The following is a 22385-nucleotide window of genomic DNA, read 5'->3' as shown; positions in this document are numbered from 1 at the left end:
ATTGTACCCCTGCCTCTCACTCTACCCTGCCTCTCACTCTACCCTTGCCTCTCACTCTACCCTTGCCTCTCACTCTACCCTGCCTCTCACTCTACCCCTGCCTCTCACTCTACCCCTGCCTCTCACTCTACCCCTGCCACTCACTCTACCCCTGCCTCTCACTCTACCCCTGCCTCTCACTCTACCCCTGCCTCTCACTCTACCCTGCCTCTCACTCTACCCCTGCCTCTCACTCTACCCTTGCCTCTCACTCTACCCCTGCCTCTCACTCTACCCCTGCCTCTCACTCTACCCCTGCCTCTCACTCTACCCCTGCCTCTCACTCTACCCTTGCCTCTCACTCTACCCCTGCCTCTCACTCTACCCCTGCCTCTCACTCTACCCTGCCTCTCACTCTACCCCTGCCTCTCACTCTACCCTTGCCTCTCACTCTACCCCTGCCTCTCACTCTACCCCTGCCTCTCACTCTACCCCTGCCTCTCACTCTACCCCTGCCTCTCACTCTACCCCTGCCTCTCACTCTACCCCTGCCTCTCACTCTACCCCTGCCTCTCACTCTACCCCTGCCTCTCACTCTACCCCTGCCTCTCACTCCACCCTGCCTCTCATTCTACCCCTGCCTCTCATTCTACCCCTGCCTCTCACTCTACCCCTGCCTATCACTCTACCCTGCCTCTCACTCTACCCTTGCCTCTCACTCTACCCCTGCCTATCACTCTACCCTTGCCTCTCACTCTACCCCTGCCTCTCACTCTACCTTGCCTCTCACTCTACCCCTGCCTCTCACTCTACCCTGCCTCTCACTCTACCCCTGCCTCTCACTCTACCCTTGCCTCTCACTCTACCCTGCCTCTCACTCTACCTTGCCTCTCACTCTACCCTGCCTCTCACTCTACCCTGCCTCTCACTCTACCCCTGCCTCTCACTCTACCCTTGTCTCTCACTCTACCCTTGCCTCTCACTCTACCCTGCCTCTAATTGTACCCCTGCCTCTCACTCTACCCTGCCTCTCACTCTACCCTGCCTCTCACTCTACCCTTGTCTCTCACTCTACCCTTGTCTCTCACTCTACCCTGCCTCTCACTCTACCCCTGCCTCTCACTCTACCCTTGTCTCTCACTCTACCCTTGCCTCTCACTCTACCCTGCCTCTAATTGTACCCCTGCCTCTCACTCTACCCTTGCCTCTCACTCTACCCTGCCTCTCACTCTACCCCTGCCTCTCACTCTACCCCTGCCTCTCACTCTACCCCTGCCACTCACTCTACCCCTGCCTCTCACTCTACCCCTGCCTCTCACTCTACCCCTGCCTCTCACTCTACCCTGCCTCTCACTCTACCCCTGCCTCTCACTCTACCCTTGCCTCTCACTCTACCCCTGCCTCTCACTCTACCCCTGCCTCTCACTCTACCCCTGCCTCTCACTCTACCCCTGCCACTCACTCTACCCCTGCCTCTCACTCTACCCCTGCCTCTCACTCTACCCCTGCCTCTCACTCTACCCTGCCTCTCACTCTACCCCTGCCTCTCACTCTACCCTTGCCTCTCACTCTACCCCTGCCTCTCACTCTACCCCTGCCTCTCACTCTACCCCTGCCTCTCACTCTACCCTGCCTCTCACTCTACCCCTGCCTCTCACTCTACCCTGCCTCTCACTCTACCCTGCCTCTCACTCTACCCCTGCCTATCACTCTACCCTGCCTCTCACTCTACCCTGCCTCTCACTCTACCCCTGCCTCCTGTGTTCCAGGACAAGATTGTGCTAACAGGAGAGAGGTACAAGGTCAGCGTGGTCAGTGATGTGAATGTCAACCAGGGGATGCTGGTGATCGAGGAGCTCCAGGACAGCGACGAGGGCACATACTCCTGTGTCGCCCACAACCAGGGAGGAAATGTGACTGAGTCTGTCTTCATCAACACCATTGGTGAGTGTGGAAACGAGCGCCATTCAAACAAAGGGACATAACTCTTTGATTTTCATTTGACCATTAGGAGAGGGAAGTGTTTGACTGCTTATCAAATACAGTGTCTAATTGATCGTAAAGTGAGATTATGTCTAGGGGTGACAATTGAGGCATTTTTGACTATTGCGATACTAATGCGATAGTTAAAACAACTATTGCGATACTATTGCGATAGTTTTCACTTGCAATTATAGCAGCATATATTTCAGCATTTTGACTGACACCATCAAAATAATTATAACTTTCTGATACTATTTGTAAAGAAAACAAGAAATGAAAAGAAAACAAGTTCAAATTGACCTCTCTAAAACAAAAACAAAATTTCACTTCATGTAACTGGTAAAGTCTTAGGTTACTGCAGTGTTTTAGCACCAATGTGAATGAATGTGATAGAATGACTAGTATTTGACTATACAAACTGTCAACATATCAATGTACCAAACAAATTAACTATCGAAACTATCGATAGTTAGACAAACTATCGCCAATAGTATCGATTGTTTCAAGCTGCAATCGATAGTGTACTATCGTGAGACAAGCAATCGCAATCAATCGATAGTTCGATGTATCGTTTCACCACTAATTATGCTTGTCTTTAGAAATACTTGGTTGCGTGTTGGAAGGCCAGTGTCTGATTGACCATAAAGTGTGACTGTTTGTTGTGTGCTAGCAAACTCGCCATTTCTCTTTTCTTATGATCATTGATGATATCATTTAGATTAGGTTAACATTGTGTGTTGTGCTCCTTACAGTGCCTCCTGTCATTGAGCCTATCATAAACCAGTCTGTACCAGAAGGCAATGCTGTGGAGCTTGTGTGTATCGCCAAGGGCGACCCTGCCCCAGTCGTCACCTGGAGAATCGCAGGCTCCGACATCACCATTTCCGACAGCCAAGTGAGTTGCTGTAAAGTTGGACCCCGTTCCACAAAGCCATCTTAGCGCTAAGGTGATCGTAACTCCCATACTTTAGCATTGGCTTACGATAGTCATAGCGCAAAGATCTCTTTGTGGAATGGTGCACTGTTCTAGTTTCTGAGGGGTGGTTGGGTAGCCTAGTGGTTAAAGCGTTCGCTCGTCACGCCGAAGACCCGGGTTCGAATCCTGACATGGGTACAATGTGTGAAGGCCATTTCTGGTGTCATGTATGTTATGCTTGGACAAGCCATGAGAAATCACAGACTATCAGCGATGGGTATTGATTAAACTTTCGTATTACAATGTGTTGCAATGATGGTTCATGTGTTGCGATACATACCACAATATATTGCATGCCTTCTTTCATCTGTAAATGTTTTGAACCTGAATGAAATAGCACTATACATCAAACTTTCCCCACACATTTTTAACAATTTCGTAGTCGTAATTATTTCGTAATTATTTTTGACCCGTGAAGATTCCGGGGTAGAATAGGTCTTCAGCAACCCATGCTTGCCGTAAAAGGTGACTATGCTTGTCGTAAAAGGCGACTAAAAGGATCGGGTGGTCAGGCTCGCTGACTTGGTTGATGCATGTCATCAATCCCAATTGCATGGATCGATGCTCATGATATTAATCCCTGGATTGTCTGGTCCAGACTTGATTATTTACAGACCGCCGTCACATAGCTGGAATATTGCTGAGTGAGGCGTTAAACAACAAACCAACAACCAACAACTAAATTATTTTGAATGTTGCTATAGTGACAACGCATGGGTAATAGAAATGTTACATACAGATAGCTGTTTTGAAGACTTTTGCTTTTTGTGCAATGGAATGATGTGGCTAACCTAATTTGAATTTGACCTGTCTGTAAGCTAGGGTAGGAACAATTTACCTCATACAGTCAGTCACCAAATGTGACGTAAGTGCAGAGCTCCAGATAAGCTGCGTATCTGCGTGAAATACGCATCAGAAATGCAGAAATACACTGTAAAATATAATCCAAGCGTATCAAATACGCAACGAACATTACAGATACGCTACAAAAATAAAACTTGTGCGTATCATCAAAATATTGTGAAGTAACCCTGCGTATTCGATTAGCAAATCAGCAACTTAATTTGAAATTATAAAGGGGTATTCCGTCAACCTTGTCAAACTCCACGATGACAGTAACATCATGATCATTTGCCATCACACTTTCTTGTGGAAGTATCGTGGTATTTTTTAGTCCTATAAAGCTCCCGAACCCACACGACACCAGTTTGCAGGGACTAGATGAATAGTGTTTTTAAATATTTAACTTAAATACCCACATGTGTAAAAACTAGTGGGTAACAGAAATTTGAATACCCAGGTAGAATTACTGATACCCAATGATTTTAAAATGCATGGGTAAAATACCCACAACACCAAAAGCTTATCTGGAGCTCTGTAAGTGTGTGTGAATGCTGCAGGACAAAGACATCACCATTGAATCATCTGTGGAGGAACAGCCTCTGATTCAAGTCAGGACCGTCAAGCTCAAGTTCGCCAAACTGGAACCAAAGCACGCCAACAACTACACATGCTCTGCCTCCAATGAAGCCGGAACTCAGGAGAAAGATGGCCGCGTTCTCGTTGAGTGTAAGTAGCCGGTCAATCTTACATACCTATCTGTGTGCACATGTGGATTCCAGGACTGAATAGGTCTCCAGTGCCCCCTGCTTGTCTGTGTGTGGGGAGTCAGGGTAAGACTTGGTCTCCAGTGCCCCCTGCTTGTCTGTGTGTGGGGAGTCAGGGTAAGACTTGGTCTCCAGTGCCCCCTGCTTGTCTGTGTGTGGGGAGTCAGGGTAAGACTAGGTCTCCAGTGCCCCCTGCTTGTCTGTGTGTGGGGAGTCAGGGTAAGACTTGGTCTCCAGTGCCTCATGCTTGTCTTATTTGGGGAGTCAGGGTAAGACTAGGTCTCCAGTGCCTCATGCTTGTCTGTGTGTGGGGAGTCAGGGTAAGACTTGGTCTCCAGTGCCTCATGCTTGTCTTATTTGGGGAGTCAGGGTAAGACTTGGTCTCCAGTGCCCCCCGCTTGTCTGTGTGTTGGGGAGTCAGGGTAAGACTAGGTCTCCAGTGCCTCATGCTTGTCTCATTTGGGGAGTCAGGGTAAGACTAGGTCTCCAGTGCCCAATGCTGGTCTCATTTGGGGAGTCAGGGTAAGACTAGGTCTCCAGTGCCCAATGCTTGTCTCATTTGGGGAGTCAGGGTAAGACTAGGTCTCCAGTGCCCAATGCTTGTCTCATTTGGGGAGTCAGGGTAAGACTTGGTCTCCAGTGCCCAATGCTTGTCTCATTTGGGGAGTCAGGGTAAGACTAGGTCTCCAGTGCCCAATGCTTGTCTCATTTGGGGAGTCAGGGTAAGACTAGGTCTCCAGTGCCCCCTGATTGTGTCATTTGGGGATTCAGGGTAAGACTTGGTCTCCAGTGTCCCCTGCTTGTCTCATTTGGGGAGTCAGGGTAAGACTTGGTCTCCAGTGCCCCCTGCTTGTCTGTGTGTGGGGAGTCAGGGTAAGACTTGGTCTCCAGTGCCTCATGCTTGTCTTATTTGGGGAGTCAGGGTAAGACTAGGTCTCCAGTGCCTCATGCTTGTCTGTGTGTGGGGAGTCAGGGTAAGACTTGGTCTCCAGTGCCTCATGCTTGTCTTATTTGGGGAGTCAGGGTAAGACTAGGTCTCCAGTGCCCCCCGCTTGTCTGTGTGTTGGGGAGTCAGGGTAAGACTAGGTCTCCAGTGCCTCATGCTTGTCTCATTTGGGGAGTCAGGGTAAGACTAGGTCTCCAGTGCCCAATGCTGGTCTCATTTGGGGAGTCAGGGTAAGACTAGGTCTCCAGTGCCCAATGCTTGTCTCATTTGGGGAGTCAGGGTAAGACTAGGTCTCCAGTGCCCAATGCTTGTCTCATTTGGGGAGTCAGGGTAAGACTTGGTCTCCAGTGCCCAATGCTTGTCTCATTTGGGGAGTCAGGGTAAGACGAGGTCTCCAGTGCCCCCCGCTTGTCTCATTTGGGGAGTCAGGGTAAGACTAGGTCTCCAGTGCCCAATGCTTTTCTCATTTTAGGGAGTCAGGGTAAGGCTAGGTCTCAAGTGCCCCTTGCTTGTCTCATTTGGGGAGTCAGGGTAAGACTAGGTCTCCAGTGCCCCCTGCTTGTCTGTGTGTGGGGGATTCAGGGTAAGACTAGGTCTCCAGTGCCCAATGCTTGTCTGTGTGTGGGGAGTCAGGGTAAGACTAGGTCTCCAGTGCCTCATGCTTGTCTGTGTGTGGGGAGTCAGGGTAAGACTAGGTCTCCAGTGCCCAATGCTTGTCTCATTTGGGGAGTCAGGGTAAGACTTGGTCTCCAGTGCCCAATGCTTGTCTCATTTGGGGAGTCAGGGTAAGACTAGGTCTCCAGTGCCCCCTGCTTGTCTGTGTGTGGGGGATTCAGGGTAAGACTAGGTCTCCAGTGCCCCCCCCCTTGTCTCATTTGGGGAGTCAGGGTAAGACTGGGTCTCCAGTGTCCCCTGCTTGGCTCATTTGGGGAGTCAGGGTAAGACTTGGTCTCCAGTGCCCCCCCCTTGTCTCATTTGGGGAGTCAGGTTAAGACTAGGTCTCCAGTGCCCCCCCCTTGTCTCATTTGGGGAGTCAGGGTAAGACTAGATCTCCAGTGCCCCCCGCTTGTCTGTGTGTGGGGAGTCAGGGTAAGACTAGGTCTCCAGTGTCCCCTGCTTGTCTCATTTGGGGAGTCAGGGTAAGACTTGGTCTCCAGTGCCTCATGCTTGTCTCATTTGGGGAGTCAGGGTAAGACTTGGTCTCCAGTGCCCCTTGCTTGTCTCATTTTGGGAGTCAGGGTAAGACTTGGTCTCCAGTGCCTCATGCTTGTCTCATTTGGGGAGTCAGGGTAAGACTAGGTCTCCAGTGCCCCCTGCTTGTGTCATTTGGGGAGTCAGGGTAAGACTAGGTCTCCAGTGCCTCTTGCTTGTCTGTGTGTGTGGGATTCAGGGTAAGACTTGGTCTCCAGTGTCCCCTGCTTGTCTCATTTGGGGAGTCAGGGTAACACTAGGTCTCCAGTGCCCCCTGCTTGTCTGTGTGTTGGGGAGTCAGGGTAAGACTAGGTCTCCAGTGCCCCCTGCTTGTCTGTGTGTGGGGGAGTCAGGGTAAGACTAGGTCTCCAGTGCCCCCCGCTTGTCTCATTTGGGGAGTCAGGGTAAGACTTGGTCTCTCGCATTTTCGCATATAATTCATGTTTGTGTTAATTCCAAGATTTACAGTATAGGTGACAACCACAATGCCCTTAATTCCTGTTTATTTGTTTCAGTCAAGCCCAACTTCGATGACACTCCATACTCGTCCACATACAGTTGGCTGAACGAGAAGACGGAGATCAAGTGCGTAGCGAATGCTGTACCTCTCGCCGTCATCAAGTGGAAGCACAATGGCGCCATCATCACCGAAGGACCCAACTTCAAGATCAGCTCAGAGCGAGGAACTAGACAGATGACCAGCATCCTCGAGGTTTGTTGTGTTTCCTGTTTCAATACCTCACTCCAGAGGCTGGTCGTGTAGCCTTGTGGTTAAAGCGTTCGCCCGTCACGCTGAAGACCCGGGTTCGATTCCCGACATGGGTACAATGTGTGAAGGCCATTTCTGGTGTCCCCCGCCGTGATATTGCTGGAATATTGCTAAAAGCGGCGTAAAACCAAACTAACTAACTCCCCTCACTCCAGAGCTACAGATAAGCAGCTTATTTGGGTGAAATACCCCCCCCCAAAAATATTCAAAACCCAAATACTTTCAATTAACTTGCGTATAATATGATTTCAATTAAAATTGTTTAATTCACTGGACAATTAATAACAAATAATATCATTTTAGATATACATTGAAAATATACGTTTGTCTCTGTTATAATAACGATCTGTTAACGTAGTGAACGGTCTAATTAATATTCATGAGTTATATTCATGAGTCTGCTCAAGTGTACGCGTTGTAACATTTGGATCGAGACTATTATCCCATATTTAGTTATCACGTGACCTCACGGGAAAAGTGTTTTTAAAAACTAAAGATTATTTAAAAACAAGACAGATAATATAATCACAAATACTAAAATATCGTTGATAGCAATAGTTGTTTGAGTACTTTTTTCATCTGTACTTAATTATTGACCATAAAAAATTTGGTATTGATCATCACAGAAAGCAAAATGGCGGTCAATCAAGATTCAATATACAACTAGCTACTGAAAACAATAAAATCTGCACATCCTTATTGTATGTCAACCAAGTGAAAGTCGTTAGCCACGACTCACAAAATGATCGTCCGGACTTTGAGGGTTTGGCAGATCCGTTCGACTGATCTGCAGTCACACTTTCGATTCTTGTCTGAGGTTACGTATCGTAGCATTGTGAGGATAATGAGGTACATCGATGATGCAAGGTATTTATGTACAGTTGTAAACACCTTTCACTCAAATTAACAAGATGTTCTCAGTAATTAATCCTCGATTAATCAGTGTCAACTCAGTTTATTGCCTATTACAGTGATTGACCGCTTGGACTATCATGTAGGTACGATGTATTTACAGCAATCAAATCAAACAAAGCTTGTCAGTGTGGATAATCTTCATTGTGTTACAACTGCAGACAGAAACTGCTCAGTTCTAACTGTTGATAATGTCCGGGGTCAAAATTTAAGAATGTCCGGACAATACTTTTTAAAATGTCCGGACAGAAAAATTTAAATGTCCGGTCAGCAATATTTTAAACCGGACATTTGAGATTCCCAATCGGACATGTCCGGCGCATATGACAGTTTTTGTATAATTATATAGAGATATGCTACTACAACTGTGGACCTGTGAAGATCTGGGGTAGAATAGGTCTTCAGCAACCCATGCTTGCCCTGAAAGGCAACTATGCTTGTCGTAAGAGGTGACTTACAGATCGGGTGTCAGGCTTGCTGACATGGTTGATAGATGTCATTGTATCCTAATTGCATGGAGCGATGCTCTTGATGTCAATCACTGGATTGTCTGGTCCAGACTTGATTATTTACAGGCCGCTGTCATATAGCTGGACTATTGCTGAGTTCGGCGTCAAACAAACAAATAAACAAACAAACCACAACTGTGACAATGAAGACTAAGACATATATATCTTTTCACATGGAAGTGACGATATCACTTATCCAATGCAGGGTATGTGTCATCTCGTGATGGCTCCTGTTGTTATCAGCAGTAAGTTGGAAATAACTGTTGTTTATCTTTCAGGTTTCGGTGAATGTTGAGAATATGAACACCATCTTCGGGAAGTTCACGTGTGTGGCTGAGAACTTGCATGGCGAGCAAGAGAAGGAAATCACGTTGATTCAAGCAGGTAGGTTCAGTAATAGCTGGTAGTGCGACGATACACCGATGCATCGCTTGATCATGATTTTTTAACTTCTCGTCTGTCAAATTGAAATTTGATCGTCAATGACAGGAGACCAACAGCCATCTGAACCTCAAACAGATTCCATGGCCCTTTAGTCTTGGTTCGCATCATCATAAAGTCCGTTGTATGTTTCGTTTTTGTCCCCCGCCGCGCGAAAGCGCGAAGCGGGGGAGATAGTATTCACGACCGTCCGTACGTACGTCCCACCTGTTTGTTGCCGCGATATCTCAAGAACTAAACACTGGATTGTCTTCATATTTGGAACTATGGTGTATATACAGACTCCGCAGACACCAGTCGGTTTTGGTGACCTTGACCCCATTTTCAAGGTCACAGCAGGCATATCTGCTTTTGGAGTTGGAAAACGGTGTTGCCGCGATATCTCAAGAACTAATGTCTGGATTGTCTTCCTATTTGGAACTAGGGTGTATATACAGACACCGCAGACACCAGTCGGTTTTGGTGACCTTGACCCTATTTTCAAGGTCACAGCAGGCAAATCTGCTTTTTGAGTTGGAAAACGGTGTTGCCGCGATATCTAAAGAACTAATCGCTGGATTGTCTTCATATTTGGTATTTTGGTGTATATACAGGCGGGGGACATTTCGTCACTTCTGTGACAAATACTTGTTATTTCCATTTTTAAAAAAATAAAAAAATCCTAATACTTAAAAACAATGCGATCCAATAAAGCACACAGGTACATGCACACTGCTTTGCTGCACATCTCGTGTTTTGGTCATGGCGGCTATAGGAGTTTGTATGCTTGTTTATGTAGGGAGGCCCTTTCCCAGGTTGATGGTACACAACTGTTTATTTGGTTACATGTATACTCGATTGAGAGAAATAAACACTGCCCTCCTGCACTATATTTAGAAAAGTCTGAGAACCAATTCTTTTATTTTTTGAAGCCTTATTTGATGTCTTTTTTTTATTTTCAGTTGTGCCATCCGCTCCGAGTATTTCCATTGATGGGGTATCCCCCACGACCATCGATCTGCTGATAACCCCGCATCAAGAGACCGGCGGCCAGCCCATCATTGACTACAAGGTCGTGTACTACGCAGAGGGCGATGAGCAGAACAAGGTCACGCGAATGGCACCTGTCAGTAAGTGGAACTGTTTATCAATTTTTATTTTTTTTTTTTATTTACGCCCAAAGTTTTGTTCCTGTTTTTGAGGCACCTTTGAGGCCTTTCAGTGCACCTGCACTAACAGTTCTGTTGAGTGCTGTTTATTCCACCTGTGTCATGTTTTGCCAATTTCAATATCATGTTTTATTTAGCTGTTTAACTTTTTCCTATGTTTCTCAGGCTCAAATTCCCAGGAACTGCGAACTCAGTTCCTCATCGATAAGCTGACGGCAGAGGTGCGGTACTACATCAGTGTGGAGGCTCGCAACAACGTAGGCTATGGGGCCAAGGCTGAAATCTCCGACACGACACCAGCTGTCCGTAAGTTGAAACCTGACCTTCAGTAGCGGGATGATACATTGCAGAGATTTACTGTGGTCTTAAGACACCTTGACGCTCCTGACAGTCCTGTTGACAATGCATCTGTGATGTCTTATACATTATTCCTGATATCTCTTGAATATTGCTCTATATGTTATTTAGAATCAACTAAAATACAAAAAGATGGTTTCTTCCTTAATTCACACAGACAAAGGACGCAATTTATTTTGTTTATCGACTAGTATGTGATAGTGGAACATCTCGGTGTCGATATTTCGTCAGTCTCACCACGTGACTGGGGATGACACAGTGGCACATTTGTATCTCGGTAAATCTTAAAATGCTCGCTCATTTGGGGGAAAATTCGTGGAGTGATGAAAAGATGAGTGAAAAATTTCGATTACCCGATGAAAAATGTAATAACCCAATTCAAATAGAAACCTTCAAGTAAAAACTCACTTGCTCAAAAAGTTATTTGGAGCTCTGATTCCATATTAAAAATCTGGGGACTGAGGTTTGATACTCGCCTTTTACTGGTCCACTAAGTGTTAAACATACTGCTTTGTGTCTTCAGGGCAGCCAAACAATCCAAAAGTTACCTCCCCTAGGACTAGTGACGATCCCAACACGTATAAGTTGGTTTGGGAGAAACCCGAGACTGGAGGCAAGCCCCTGACTGGCTACAAGGTCAAGTATTACCAGGTATGTATATCAGTGATTTTGATATGCAAAATTGCATCTAGGTCAATGACCTAGACCCGAGAAATGTGCGAAGTCAATAGCAAAAATCGTTTAGTCTGAATGTTTCAAATAGATGAACCACAACAACAGATCAATGCAAGACTGTTCGTGATTGGATGAATGTATACAATCTGGCCAATGAACATCGCGATAAGAAAAGCGCTTGACTAGGTCACTGTAGCTCCTGACAGTGTTTCCCTGTAATACAGAAAGTAGGATGCAAAGACACGCACTGCTCAGAGTTTTAATTATGATTTTTGATGGCTGTGCATTGTTCTATGAAATTGATACTGTAAGTAGGACTAATCCTTACTATTTACTTTTAATTCTATCTCTCAAAAGTCTGACTAGTTAATTAAACCATCTGACACATTGAAATTTTATCGGTGACGAACAGTCGCCTGAAACTCAGGATCTCACTACCAAGGCGGCCATCAATAGGATGTGTGAAATGAACTGAATATTCCATCTTGTGTACCATGTGATTCCAGTGGAAAGTTTGCAGGTTGTAGGGTAGCTTTCCTTAAGGGCGACCGGGTGGCTCAGTCACCTAAGGCGCCACAATTTGCTGTGCACAGTTGTCTCCCTTGGTCATGCCAGGAACTTATAAATGTGGTAACGTCTGAGACATAAATCACCTCGGGCCTTCCTCCCACGTTAAGCTGACGCACCTTGATATGACTGGAATACTGTTCAAAGTGGCGTTAAACACGACTCAATTGTATCCCAATTGTTCATGGCGTCAATCATTGGATTGTCTGGTTCAGACTCGATTATTTACAGACTGCCGTCATATAGCTGGAATGTTGCTGAGTGCGGCGTTAAACAACAAACGAAAACCCTGTGAACGTGAGGTTCAGTTGATAATGGTGCATATTGCATTCATAGTCATATTTCAGTGTCATGGCATTAAATGTGTGTTCAGGTGGAGCTGAAAGCGGATGACCCCGAGAAGGTTGAGAAGGTGGTTGGCGAGATGATAACAAAGACCGTCGACCAGGGCGACACCACCCAGATTAGTCTGACTGAATTGATGCCCAGTTCCGCCTACGAACTGCAGATCACTGCCATGAACGCCATCGGCGTCTCCATGGCCACCACTAAAATATTCACAACACCACCAGGCGGACGTAAGTGATTCTTTATGCTCTCTGACATCTATACTTGTGGATGGAAACTGGCATGAGTTGTTGGACTTAATGTCTTCAGCAACTATCGCGTTTAAGCTATTAATGAAATGTTCTTGAGTGTTTGGAATTTTAATATAAGATAGGTGGTAAGATAATTGCACTCCGCAGAGGTCGAATGCAGCTCCCCGAGCGATACTAGGTCCTCAATACACCATGCTTGTCTTTCCTCGGCATTCCGAGGCAGAATAGGTCCTCAATACACCATGCTTGTCTTTCCTCGGCATTCCGAGGCAGAATAGGTCCTCAGTACACCGTGCTTGTCTCCCTTGGCATTCCGAGGCAGATTAGGTCCTCAATACGCCGTGCTTGTCTCCCTTGGCATTCCGAGGCAGAATAGGTCCTCATTGTCTCCCTTGGCATTCCGAGGCAGAATAGGTCCTCAATACGCCGTGCTTGTCTACCTTGGCATTCCGAGGCAGAATAGGTCCTCAATACGCCATGCTTGTCTCCCTTGGCATTCCGAGGCAGAATAGGTCCTCAGTACACCGGCCTTGTCTCCCTTGGCATTCCGAGGCAGAATAGGTCCTCAATACACCGTGCTTGTTTCCCTTGGCATTCCGAGGCAGAATAGGTCCTCAGTACACCGTGCTTGTCTCCCTTGGCATTCCGAGGCAGAATAGGTCCTCAATACACCGTGCTTGTCTCCCTTGGCATTCCGAGGCAGAATAGGTCCTCAATACGCCGTGCTTGTCTACCTTGGCATTCCGAGGCAGAATAGGTCCTCAATACACCGTGCTTGTCTCCCTTGGCATTCCGAGGCAGACGATGTATGTTCCTCATTCCCAATGAAGTTGCAGCCAATGAAGGTTTGGAGAGTACAACATGAAATCTCTGGCGTGAATCGCTGCTGTTGGTATTGACCACATGTTTGACAGGTCCGGACAGGGTCGCTTATACAGTATATAAACAGTATTCACCCCCTTTCCCTTCCGAGACTTAACACTGATAGACAGTTAAGAAGTCTCCAGGATCAAGACTTGGTGATTTGTTTTAGGATTTAGAGAATAACGATAGAAATGAAGAGAAAAAATGCTGAAGGCAGTATTTGTTAGTCCAACAAGCGTGCTAGTTTCCATAAATACTTTGATATATTTTGCATTTGTTTCTATCATTTGGAGACTTAATTAACAAAATTGAAGTACATGCAGAAATTTAATAATGTCGGGTTGATTTGCTTTGACAATGATTCTAACTGAAATAGTTGAATCTATTCTGGGTTTACTGGTGAAACATTTGCAAACTATGTTGCAGACACATTAGTGCACTAAACGGGCTGATATTCAGACACAAAGTCAGCTTGCAGGTCATGTTATACCAGAGCAACAAAAACAAGGCAAATAAACCGTGGCCAGATTATCTACGCAGTTTTGAGAAAATTTGTTTTAACGAAAATCTTGAAAAAAATCTAAATTCTATAATTGTTAATCGTTATAATTGCTGAGTTGTTGTTAGTCATTTAGGATCAGAATGTATTCTTTTATTTTTCATAATGGACGCTGCATTACAAAATATTGGTTATTGCTGATATGCAATTTAAAATTGAAGGGTAACTACAAGTTTTGAACAAATGAATCTGAAATGTTCCGCTGGGTATAACATGAGGCATGTCTTTGTCAGGTGTTCAGGATTGTCTAAATTTTGAAATGTTTCTGAATGAAGTAAAACACCTCAAACCCAGTTTGCTATTTAATATCCATTAAAGGTAAAGACGCACACCACCGATTCCATACTAACCCTATTTATTGCAGTCGTGTATTGTTTGTTTTTCAGTCCCTAACACAGGAAGTAAGATATATTTAGTATTTACTAATCACTTATCATTCATCCCCATGGTAACCAGAGCAGAGTAGCGCTCTACAGGCAGATTCCAAGTAATCAGGGCAGACTTTGCCACTAGTACGTTGCACGTGGTAGATTCCACAGTCGATCAGTGTCGTTTACTGTGTCAGGCACCTTGTTTATAGCCAGCCACTTGTGTTCCAACAAATGTTCCCTTGTGGATAGACCTGTGAAAAACTGGGGTAGAATAGGTCTTCAGAAACCCATGCTTGCTGTAAGAGGTGGACCTGTGAACATCCGGGGTAGAATAGGTCTTCAGAAACCCATGCTTGCTGTAAGAGGTGGACCCGTGAACATACGGGGTAGAATAGGTCTTCAGAAACCCATGCTTGCTGTAAGAGGTGGACCCGTGAACATCAGGGGTAGAATAGGTCTTCAGAAACCCATGCTTGCTGTAAGAGGTGGACCCGTGAACATCCAGGGTAGAATAGGTCTTCAGCAACCCATGCTTGCTGTAAAAGGTGACTTGGCTTATTGTAAGAGGCGACTAACGGGATTGGATGGTCAGACTCGCTGTCTTGGTTCATGCATATCATCGTATTCCAATTGCATGGATCGATGCTCTTGATGTCAATCACTGGATTGTCTGGTCCAGACTCGATTATTTACAGACCGCCGTCATATAGCTGGCATATTGCTGAGTGCGGCATTACATAACAAACAAACCAACCTTGTGGGGATTTGGGGCAGAATAGGTTCCCGGGAGTAGTTGAGAGGCTGAACTGACGATCGGGTGGTCGTTTGCGCCCCAGCTGACTGCTTGTCGTTGTGCCCAGACGCATGGATCTTTGCTCATCAGCCTCCGGGTTGTCTGACCGACTTGATTCATGGCCATCGTGTTCTGGCTGGAATATTGCCACGGCAACACAAAACAACATTCACTCACTCAAGGGGACGGTCGGGTAGCCTAGTGGTTAAAGTGTTCGCTCGACACGCCGAATCCCCGGGTTTGATTCCCGACATGGGTACATTGTGTGTCCAATTCTGGTGTCCCCCGCTGTAATATTGCTGGAATATTGCTAAAAGCGGCGTAAAACCATACTCACTCACTCACTCAAGTTTGTTGGCCAAGGAACGTATTGGAACAGATCTCGCTGCAGTGATAATTTCCAGCTTTCATCCAAATATAATCTAATGAAAACTTGTTCTGATTCTGAGAACTGATCAAGAAAGGTCTTTTCAAACTGTGAGTGAACTGAAGCGGTTAAGTCAGAATGAATTTTACTCGCATGTGGAGACGTTTCCTATGAATCTTAGGAGTGACAGTGAATAATTTCTCTGTGTCAATCTTGAGTTATTTTATTAGTTCCTTCCTTTATGAATTAAGGTGTTGTATTGCTAGCTACCGATGTCTGTGCCTGAGGCGGTTTGGTTGGAATGACTTGTGTGTAGTAGAGGACACAGCATCTCTCCTAGAACTAACATAGCAGGACTGGTCGTACTTCAGGCGTAAGTACAGCGGTGGCTGTGTCTGTAGTCAGCTTTCCGGTAGCTTCAGTTCTCGGTGTCTACTCTATTCCGTGTTCACATGACAGAGGACATGCTAAGGGGAATCCCGTTGAGTATGTTAACAATTAATATACGAATCAGCAGCCCCAAGTACCAGCTGGTTACGTTATGGACAAAACCACGCGAATTTATTGATTCTACTTCTGGAATACACGGGACGGTTGGGTAGCCTAATGGTTTAAGCCTTCACTCGTCAGGCCGAAGACCAAGGTTCGATTCCCGACATGGGTACAATGTGTGAAGCCCATTGCTGGTGTCCCCCGCCGTGATATTGCTGGAATATTGCTAAAAGCGGCGTAAAATCAAACTCACTCACTCACTCACTTACTTACTTACTCTGGAACACACAGATTTTAGTAACTTCTCTTGGTTGATAATATAAATAATGACCTGTCAGTCAGTTTTACTTAAACAAAATGCACATTCAGTATGACTTGTGAATTCCTGCCCTAGCATGGCGTCATCGTAATAGTTCCATGACGGCAGGGGTGTGCAGACAGGTTGCAATGGCTCTAGCTGGGTCTTCCCCAGGCTGCTTCAGCATGGAGGCCCATTTGTAAGGATAGCATGTCCTGTGTCACGTGAACGCAACAGTTAGAATCACAAGATCGTGGACTATCGTTTGTTTGGGTGAAGATGTAAAGGAGAATTTAGTCCTTCTGACTTAAACTGCATTAAGAGTCTCTGCTAGAAGTGATGCTAGGACCCTCTTGTGTGATACTTGGACCCTCTTATGTGATGCTAGGACCCTCTTATGTGATGCTAGGACCCTCTTGTGTGATACTTGGACCCTCTTATGTGATGCTAGGACCCTCTTATGTGATGCTAAGACCCTCTTGTGTGATACTTCGACCCTCTTATGTGATGCTAGGACCCTCTTGTGTGATGCTAGGACCCTCTTGTGTGATGCTAGGACCCTCTTGTGTGATACTAGGACCCTCTTGTGTGATCCTTGGACCCTCTTGTGTGATGCTAGGACCCTCTTGTGTGATGCTAGGACCCTCTTGTGTGATACTAGGACCCTCTTGTGTGATACTTGGACCCTCTTGTGTGATACTTGGACCCTCTTGTGTGATACTTGGACCCTCTTGTGTGATGCTTGGACCCTCTTGTGTGATACTAGGACCCTCTTGTGTGATGCTAGGACCCTCTTGTGTGATACTTGGACCCTCTTGTGTGATGCTAGGACCCTCTTGTGTGATGCTAGGACCCTCTTGTGTGATGCTTGGACCCTCTTGTGTGATACTAGGACCCTCTTGTGTGATGCTAGGACCCTCTTGTGTGATACTAGGACCCTCTTGTGTGATACTAGGACCCTCTTGTGTGATGCTAGGACCCTCTTGTGTGATACTTGGACCCTCTTGTGTGATACTAGGACCCTCTTGTGTGATACTTGGACCCTCTTGTGTGATGCTAGGACCCTCTTGTGTGATGCTAGGACCCTCTTGTGTGATTGTAGGACCCTCTTGTGTGATGCTAGGACCCTCTTGTGTGATACTTGGACCCTCTTGTGTGATGCTTGGACCCTCTTGTGTGATACTAGGACCCTCTTGTGTGATGCTAGGACCCTCTTGTGTGATGCTAGGACCCTCTTGTGTGATACTTGGACCCTCTTGTGTGATGCTAGGACCCTCTTGTGTGATGCTAGGACCCTCTTGTGTGATGCTTGGACCCTCTTGTGTGATACTAGGACCCTCTTGTGTGATGCTAGGACCCTCTTGTGTGATACTAGGACCCTCTTGTGTGATACTAGGACCCTCTTGTGTGATGCTAGGACCCTCTTGTGTGATACTTGGACCCTCTTGTGTGATACTAGGACCCTCTTGTGTGATACTAGGACCCTCTTGTGTGATACTTGGACCCTCTTGTGTGATGCTAGGACCCTCTTGTGTGATACTTGGACCCTCTTGTGTGATACTTGGACCCTCTTATGTGATACTTGGACCCTCTTGTGTGATACTAGGACCCTCTTGTGTGATACTTGGACCCTCTTATGTGATACTTGGACCCTCTTGTGTGATACTAGGACCCTCTTGTGTGATGCTAGGACCCTCTTGTGTGATGCTAGGACCCTCTTGTGTGATACAATGTACTTGGACCACATGCGCCGTATCGCATATCCCCTTTAGTTTAGTGCTTTTCTTATCTGGGACAGCATATGTTTTGTGAAAGAAAAGGATAAAAAAATTCTTTGGATTTGAACTCCAAAAGTGGCAACATAACAGGCTTCCTTTTCATGGAATCTGGAATGAAGTATTTCATTTTATTGCTGTCAGCAAGAATAATTGGGCAAGATTTAGTGTAAGTGTAAGTAACAGCCTGTGTTTTGTTCTAGCGACCACTCCGTTGCTGCAGATATTGCAGGGTATTGACGTTGGTCAACAGAGAGTGGGTAAGAACAGGCTGTGTTGACGCCCAGGCATTCCTACTAACACAACCTGTTCCTTCATTGAAGTTCTTACACTTTCTGTTCCTAAAACTAATTGACCGTTTTGCCATGGAGTTTCACCCGTGGGTGTTTTTGTTGTTGTTTGGTGGCATTTCATCTTGTTTCTTGAACACATTCTTTTGAAACGAACATTTCTGCCCCGTCAAAGTAACTGTTAGTTTAGACAGCGTCGCTGCTTGTAGCGCCTGTCCTGGCCAGGCTAGTGTCGTGATAGACTCCGAGGCTGTGACAGCTATGGCTCAGACTAACGAGAAGAACTGATGAAGGTCAGGACACCTGCACTGGATTCAGTGCCAGGAAGTCTGGTTGGATAATTTATGTTTAAGAAACACAAAACCAATGGATGCCATAGAGTTCATAAATATACTTGTATTGTTTCCATGGTTACATTGCCCCAAACCTGTATAGTAACAATGCCTTAGTGATGCCCCAAAAATGTATAATATAAGGATTTGTTAAGTCCATATGATGTCATAACTCTGTATTCTTGCAGTGCCCCAAATCTGTATTGTGATAGTGATGCCCCAAATATGTATAATATAAGGATTTCCCAAGTCCATTTGTCATAAATCTATACTGTTGCAGTGCCCCAAATCTGTAATGTCATAGTGAGGCCCCAAATCTGTAGAATGTAAGGCTCTCCCAAGTCGTGATGTCCTAAATCTATTACAACAACAAATCTGTACTGTCGCTGGGATGCTCCAATCATCAGTGTTTGGCGTTTTTCCTGAAGGATATTCACCGTCCTGGTTCAGTGTTGAACCAGTGAAGCGAGAGTGTCTGATTATCTCCCTTGACTGAATATCGACTTATGCTTGTAGTCACTGACGACGGAATCAAAGGAGGTGTCGTGGCCGACACTGGGCCCCAGACCGGAGGAGGTACTTTATTCAATGCATCGTCCATTCAGCATGTCGCTATTAAACCTCATCCTTTCCCTGCCTCAACGCTCTCACACAACATGTACACCAACGTCAAAGTTGGAGGACGAAAATCTAAACACTCTTTTTTCATCCGAATAGAAATTTCATGAGAGAAAAACCTTTTCAATTTTTATATCACATAATTTATATTTTGACTTGAAAAAATTTGAATTCATTCTTAATGTCTTTTAAAGATAAATTTTCATATTTCAACATTATCTTATTTTGACTTAAATTTTTTAATTTAAAAAAAAAATATATAAAAATATTTTCTTTTAAATATTTAAATTTAAAAAAAATAAATTTATTTTTTTTAAATTACCCGAAAGTGATGACTGTTGAGGCAGAGGAAAAGTTGAGATGAAGATCCGCTCCCATGGTTGTAGAAACAACATGGAGAACTATGTGTTGCTTTACAAGGGCTATTGATGTGTACAATACCAAGACGAAGCACTCGGCCTAGATCTGTTGTACCCAAATGTGCTTTCATTAGATGAATGTTAAATGTTGCTTAGATACAGCCGAAAAACTACAAACTGTTGCAGCTGGAAGACGTGGGGGGGGACTGCCTTGCTCTTCCTATTACCACTGGTTAATTAGGCTCTGTTCTGTGTGAATGATGGTTGTGTATATCACTTTGTTCACTCAATAATCTCTGGCCATCACTGTTCAGATTATTTTGCAGGAATGCTGAATGTGCTTTTAGATTTGTTTGGGAATGGCGGCGTTAGAAATTGGCACTAGTCCTGTAGTCCTTGCCAAACTGGCCCATAGTTAAGGTACCATGAGGACTAGTGGACTAAAAATGTTGGTTTCTACTGCTGAATGGTTAACTGGGTGATGGGTGGTCCCATGGGTCCAGTGCTCACTTGTTATGCTGAAGATCCAGGTTTGAATCCTGATAGTTGTTTGTACCCCTGCTGCGCCATGGCTGTAATATTGCTTAATGCGGCGTCGTACCTCACTCACACACACTGAAGTGAAGACACTTGAAGATGACGCATCTGCTTTGTAGAAGTCCATAGACGTTGTGCTTACGTTGTGTCACTACTGCAAGACGTATATATAATGTCATCATTTCTGGTATCATAGAATCTTAGTGATTTTTCAGGTTCCAGTAATAGAGTAATACAGAAGTTGTATATCCATAGAACTATCTCCCTTGTTCATCATATCACTTCTAAATGCCACTTAAAGGAGTTTTCCTGCAAGGGGCTTTGGTGCGGTTCGGTAGCCTAGTGGTTAAAGCGTTTGCTCGTCACGATTCGCTCGACCTGGGTTCGATTCCCGACATGGGTACAATGTGTGAAGCCCATTTGTGGTACTGCTGGAATATTGCTAAAAGCGGCGTAAAACCAAACTCGCTCACTCACTCAGTAAGAGGCTGTAAGTCCCGAGAGACTGGCTATGTGTTGTCAGAATAATCAACTGCGCTGGTTCCAATGTTGCACTCTCATTTCCTGGGTTTTATTTCCTTGTTTGAGACACGGATCTATGTGGTGTACCGCCTGCATGACTTGCACCCCTTCAACAATCAGATACCATCTGCCGTTGCCTGTACATTGCTTGATCAACTCTGTGTTAAATAGTCAGGAGCCGGCCCTCTGATCCGAGTTCCACTGTCTACCTTCCATGTCCTTCTGTACATGCTGTTATCTCCCCTATTCCAGCTTGCTGTTCGCCAGTTATCTGCCTCTGTGTTGAGATCAACGAAGCTTCAATTTAACTTCTATCTGGATACTTCGTTCCTAGTCCACATTTTAAAGTTTGCTTTTTTCAACCCATTATTGCTATTCAACATGCTACAGTTCATTTATGAAACTTTTTTTTCAACCTTTTTCTGAAGGACCGTTTTATTTATGTTCTTACGCATTAATATGAAATAATGACTTTCAGTAAATGTCATTTGCTCATGACCGATCATTAGAAGAATAATCATTCATGAGAATAATCATGTCGTCTCATTCTTGTGTTTCAGTACTTAGCTTCATTAATTGACACCCCAGCTGACTAAGGTGCCACAATTCTGTGCAGAGTTGCGTCCCTTGGTCATGCCAGGAACCTATGATCGTGGGTTCGAATCCCAGTTCACCCCGATTATGTTTCTAGGTTTGTCAGCACCATACGGGGGCTCTAATGTTTCACCGAAGTGGTAAACGTCTGAGACCTGCATCACTTCGGGCTTCCCTCCCACATTAAGCTGATACGCCGTGATGTAACTGTAATACTGTTCCAAGCGGCGGTAAACCCAACTCACTCATTAACTGACATGCTGTTGTCATCGCAAGTGTTCTCCATACTGTTTATAATTACTGTTCGTCTCACAGTCACGCATGAAGCAGCAAGGTTTGACGATATGATTTGGCCCATTTGTTTTAAGTGTGTTGTGTTCTTGCTAGCCACATCATCAACTATCCAGGCCGTCACTGCGTCCTCAAAAGAAGACTCAGGTAGATTTAACGTACTCTGCATCCATTCCTAGCTTGAAGCTTGTCTTGCTTGCCTGTCTTGGCAGGACCAGTCAGCCTTGAGGCCCTGTCATGCCTGCAGATCAGTTGGGACTGAATCCCTCCCTGATTTTGTATGTCCTTGCAACTCGGAGACCAGCCTGAGTTCTATTCCAACAGCAGGGTTTTAACCTAGAGACGAGCTTTTCCCTCGCCCAATCCTTGTTCTGTGTGGCCCCATGGGTAGCGCGTTAGTTGGTAAAAGTAGAGTGCTGAGTTCTATTCCAACAGCAGGGTTTTTAACATAGAGACAAACTTTTCCCTCGCCCAATCCTTGTTCTGTGTGGCCCCATGGGTAGCGCGTTAGTTGGTAAAAGTAGAGTGCTGAGTTCTATTCCAACAGCAGGGTTTTAACCTAGAGACAAGCTTTTCCCTCGCCCAATCTTTGTTCTGTGTGGCCCCAAGGGTAGCGCGTTAGTTGGTAAAAGTAGTGCTGAGTTCTATTCCAACAGCAGGGTTT

General features: G+C 45.4%; 1 protein-coding gene across 15 annotated transcripts in view; it reads left to right on the top strand.

Annotated features, from left to right (window-relative positions):
• The window catches only part of LOC124122833 (fasciclin-2-like), a 140690-nt gene that overhangs the window by 80344 nt on the left and 37961 nt on the right, over window positions 1-22385 (top strand). For 8 of the 15 annotated variants that reach the window (XR_007222806.1, XR_007222807.1, XR_007222805.1 and 5 more), the window contains exons 7-17: window positions 1749-1923; window positions 2715-2857; window positions 4339-4507; window positions 7198-7394; window positions 9151-9256; window positions 10255-10422; window positions 10627-10767; window positions 11342-11469; window positions 12434-12638; window positions 19317-19376; window positions 21818-21868. Coding sequence is in view for 9 of the 15 variants with exons in the window: in XM_048401929.1 (XP_048257886.1) it covers window positions 1749-1923; window positions 2715-2857; window positions 4339-4507; window positions 7198-7394; window positions 9151-9256; window positions 10255-10422; window positions 10627-10767; window positions 11342-11469; window positions 12434-12638; window positions 19317-19376; window positions 21818-21868 (1543 nt within the window). In the remaining 6 variants the exon portion in view is untranslated. Of the gene's footprint in view, window positions 1-1748; window positions 1924-2714; window positions 2858-4338; window positions 4508-7197; window positions 7395-9150; window positions 9257-10254; window positions 10423-10626; window positions 10768-11341; window positions 11470-12433; window positions 12639-14468; window positions 14484-18381; window positions 18439-19316; window positions 19377-21817; window positions 21869-22385 lie in introns of all 15 variants that reach the window. The other 7 variants (XM_048401930.1, XM_048401936.1, XM_048401931.1 and 4 more) reach the window with 4 other exon arrangements.

The sequence above is a fragment of the Haliotis rufescens genome, unplaced genomic scaffold (assembly GCF_023055435.1).
Source record: "Haliotis rufescens isolate VD_foot unplaced genomic scaffold, xgHalRufe1.0.p SCAF_24, whole genome shotgun sequence".
NCBI lineage: Eukaryota > Metazoa > Mollusca > Gastropoda > Lepetellida > Haliotidae > Haliotis > Haliotis rufescens.
Note: the sequence above shows the minus strand (reverse complement) of the source record. Positions and strands in the feature narration are given on the sequence as shown.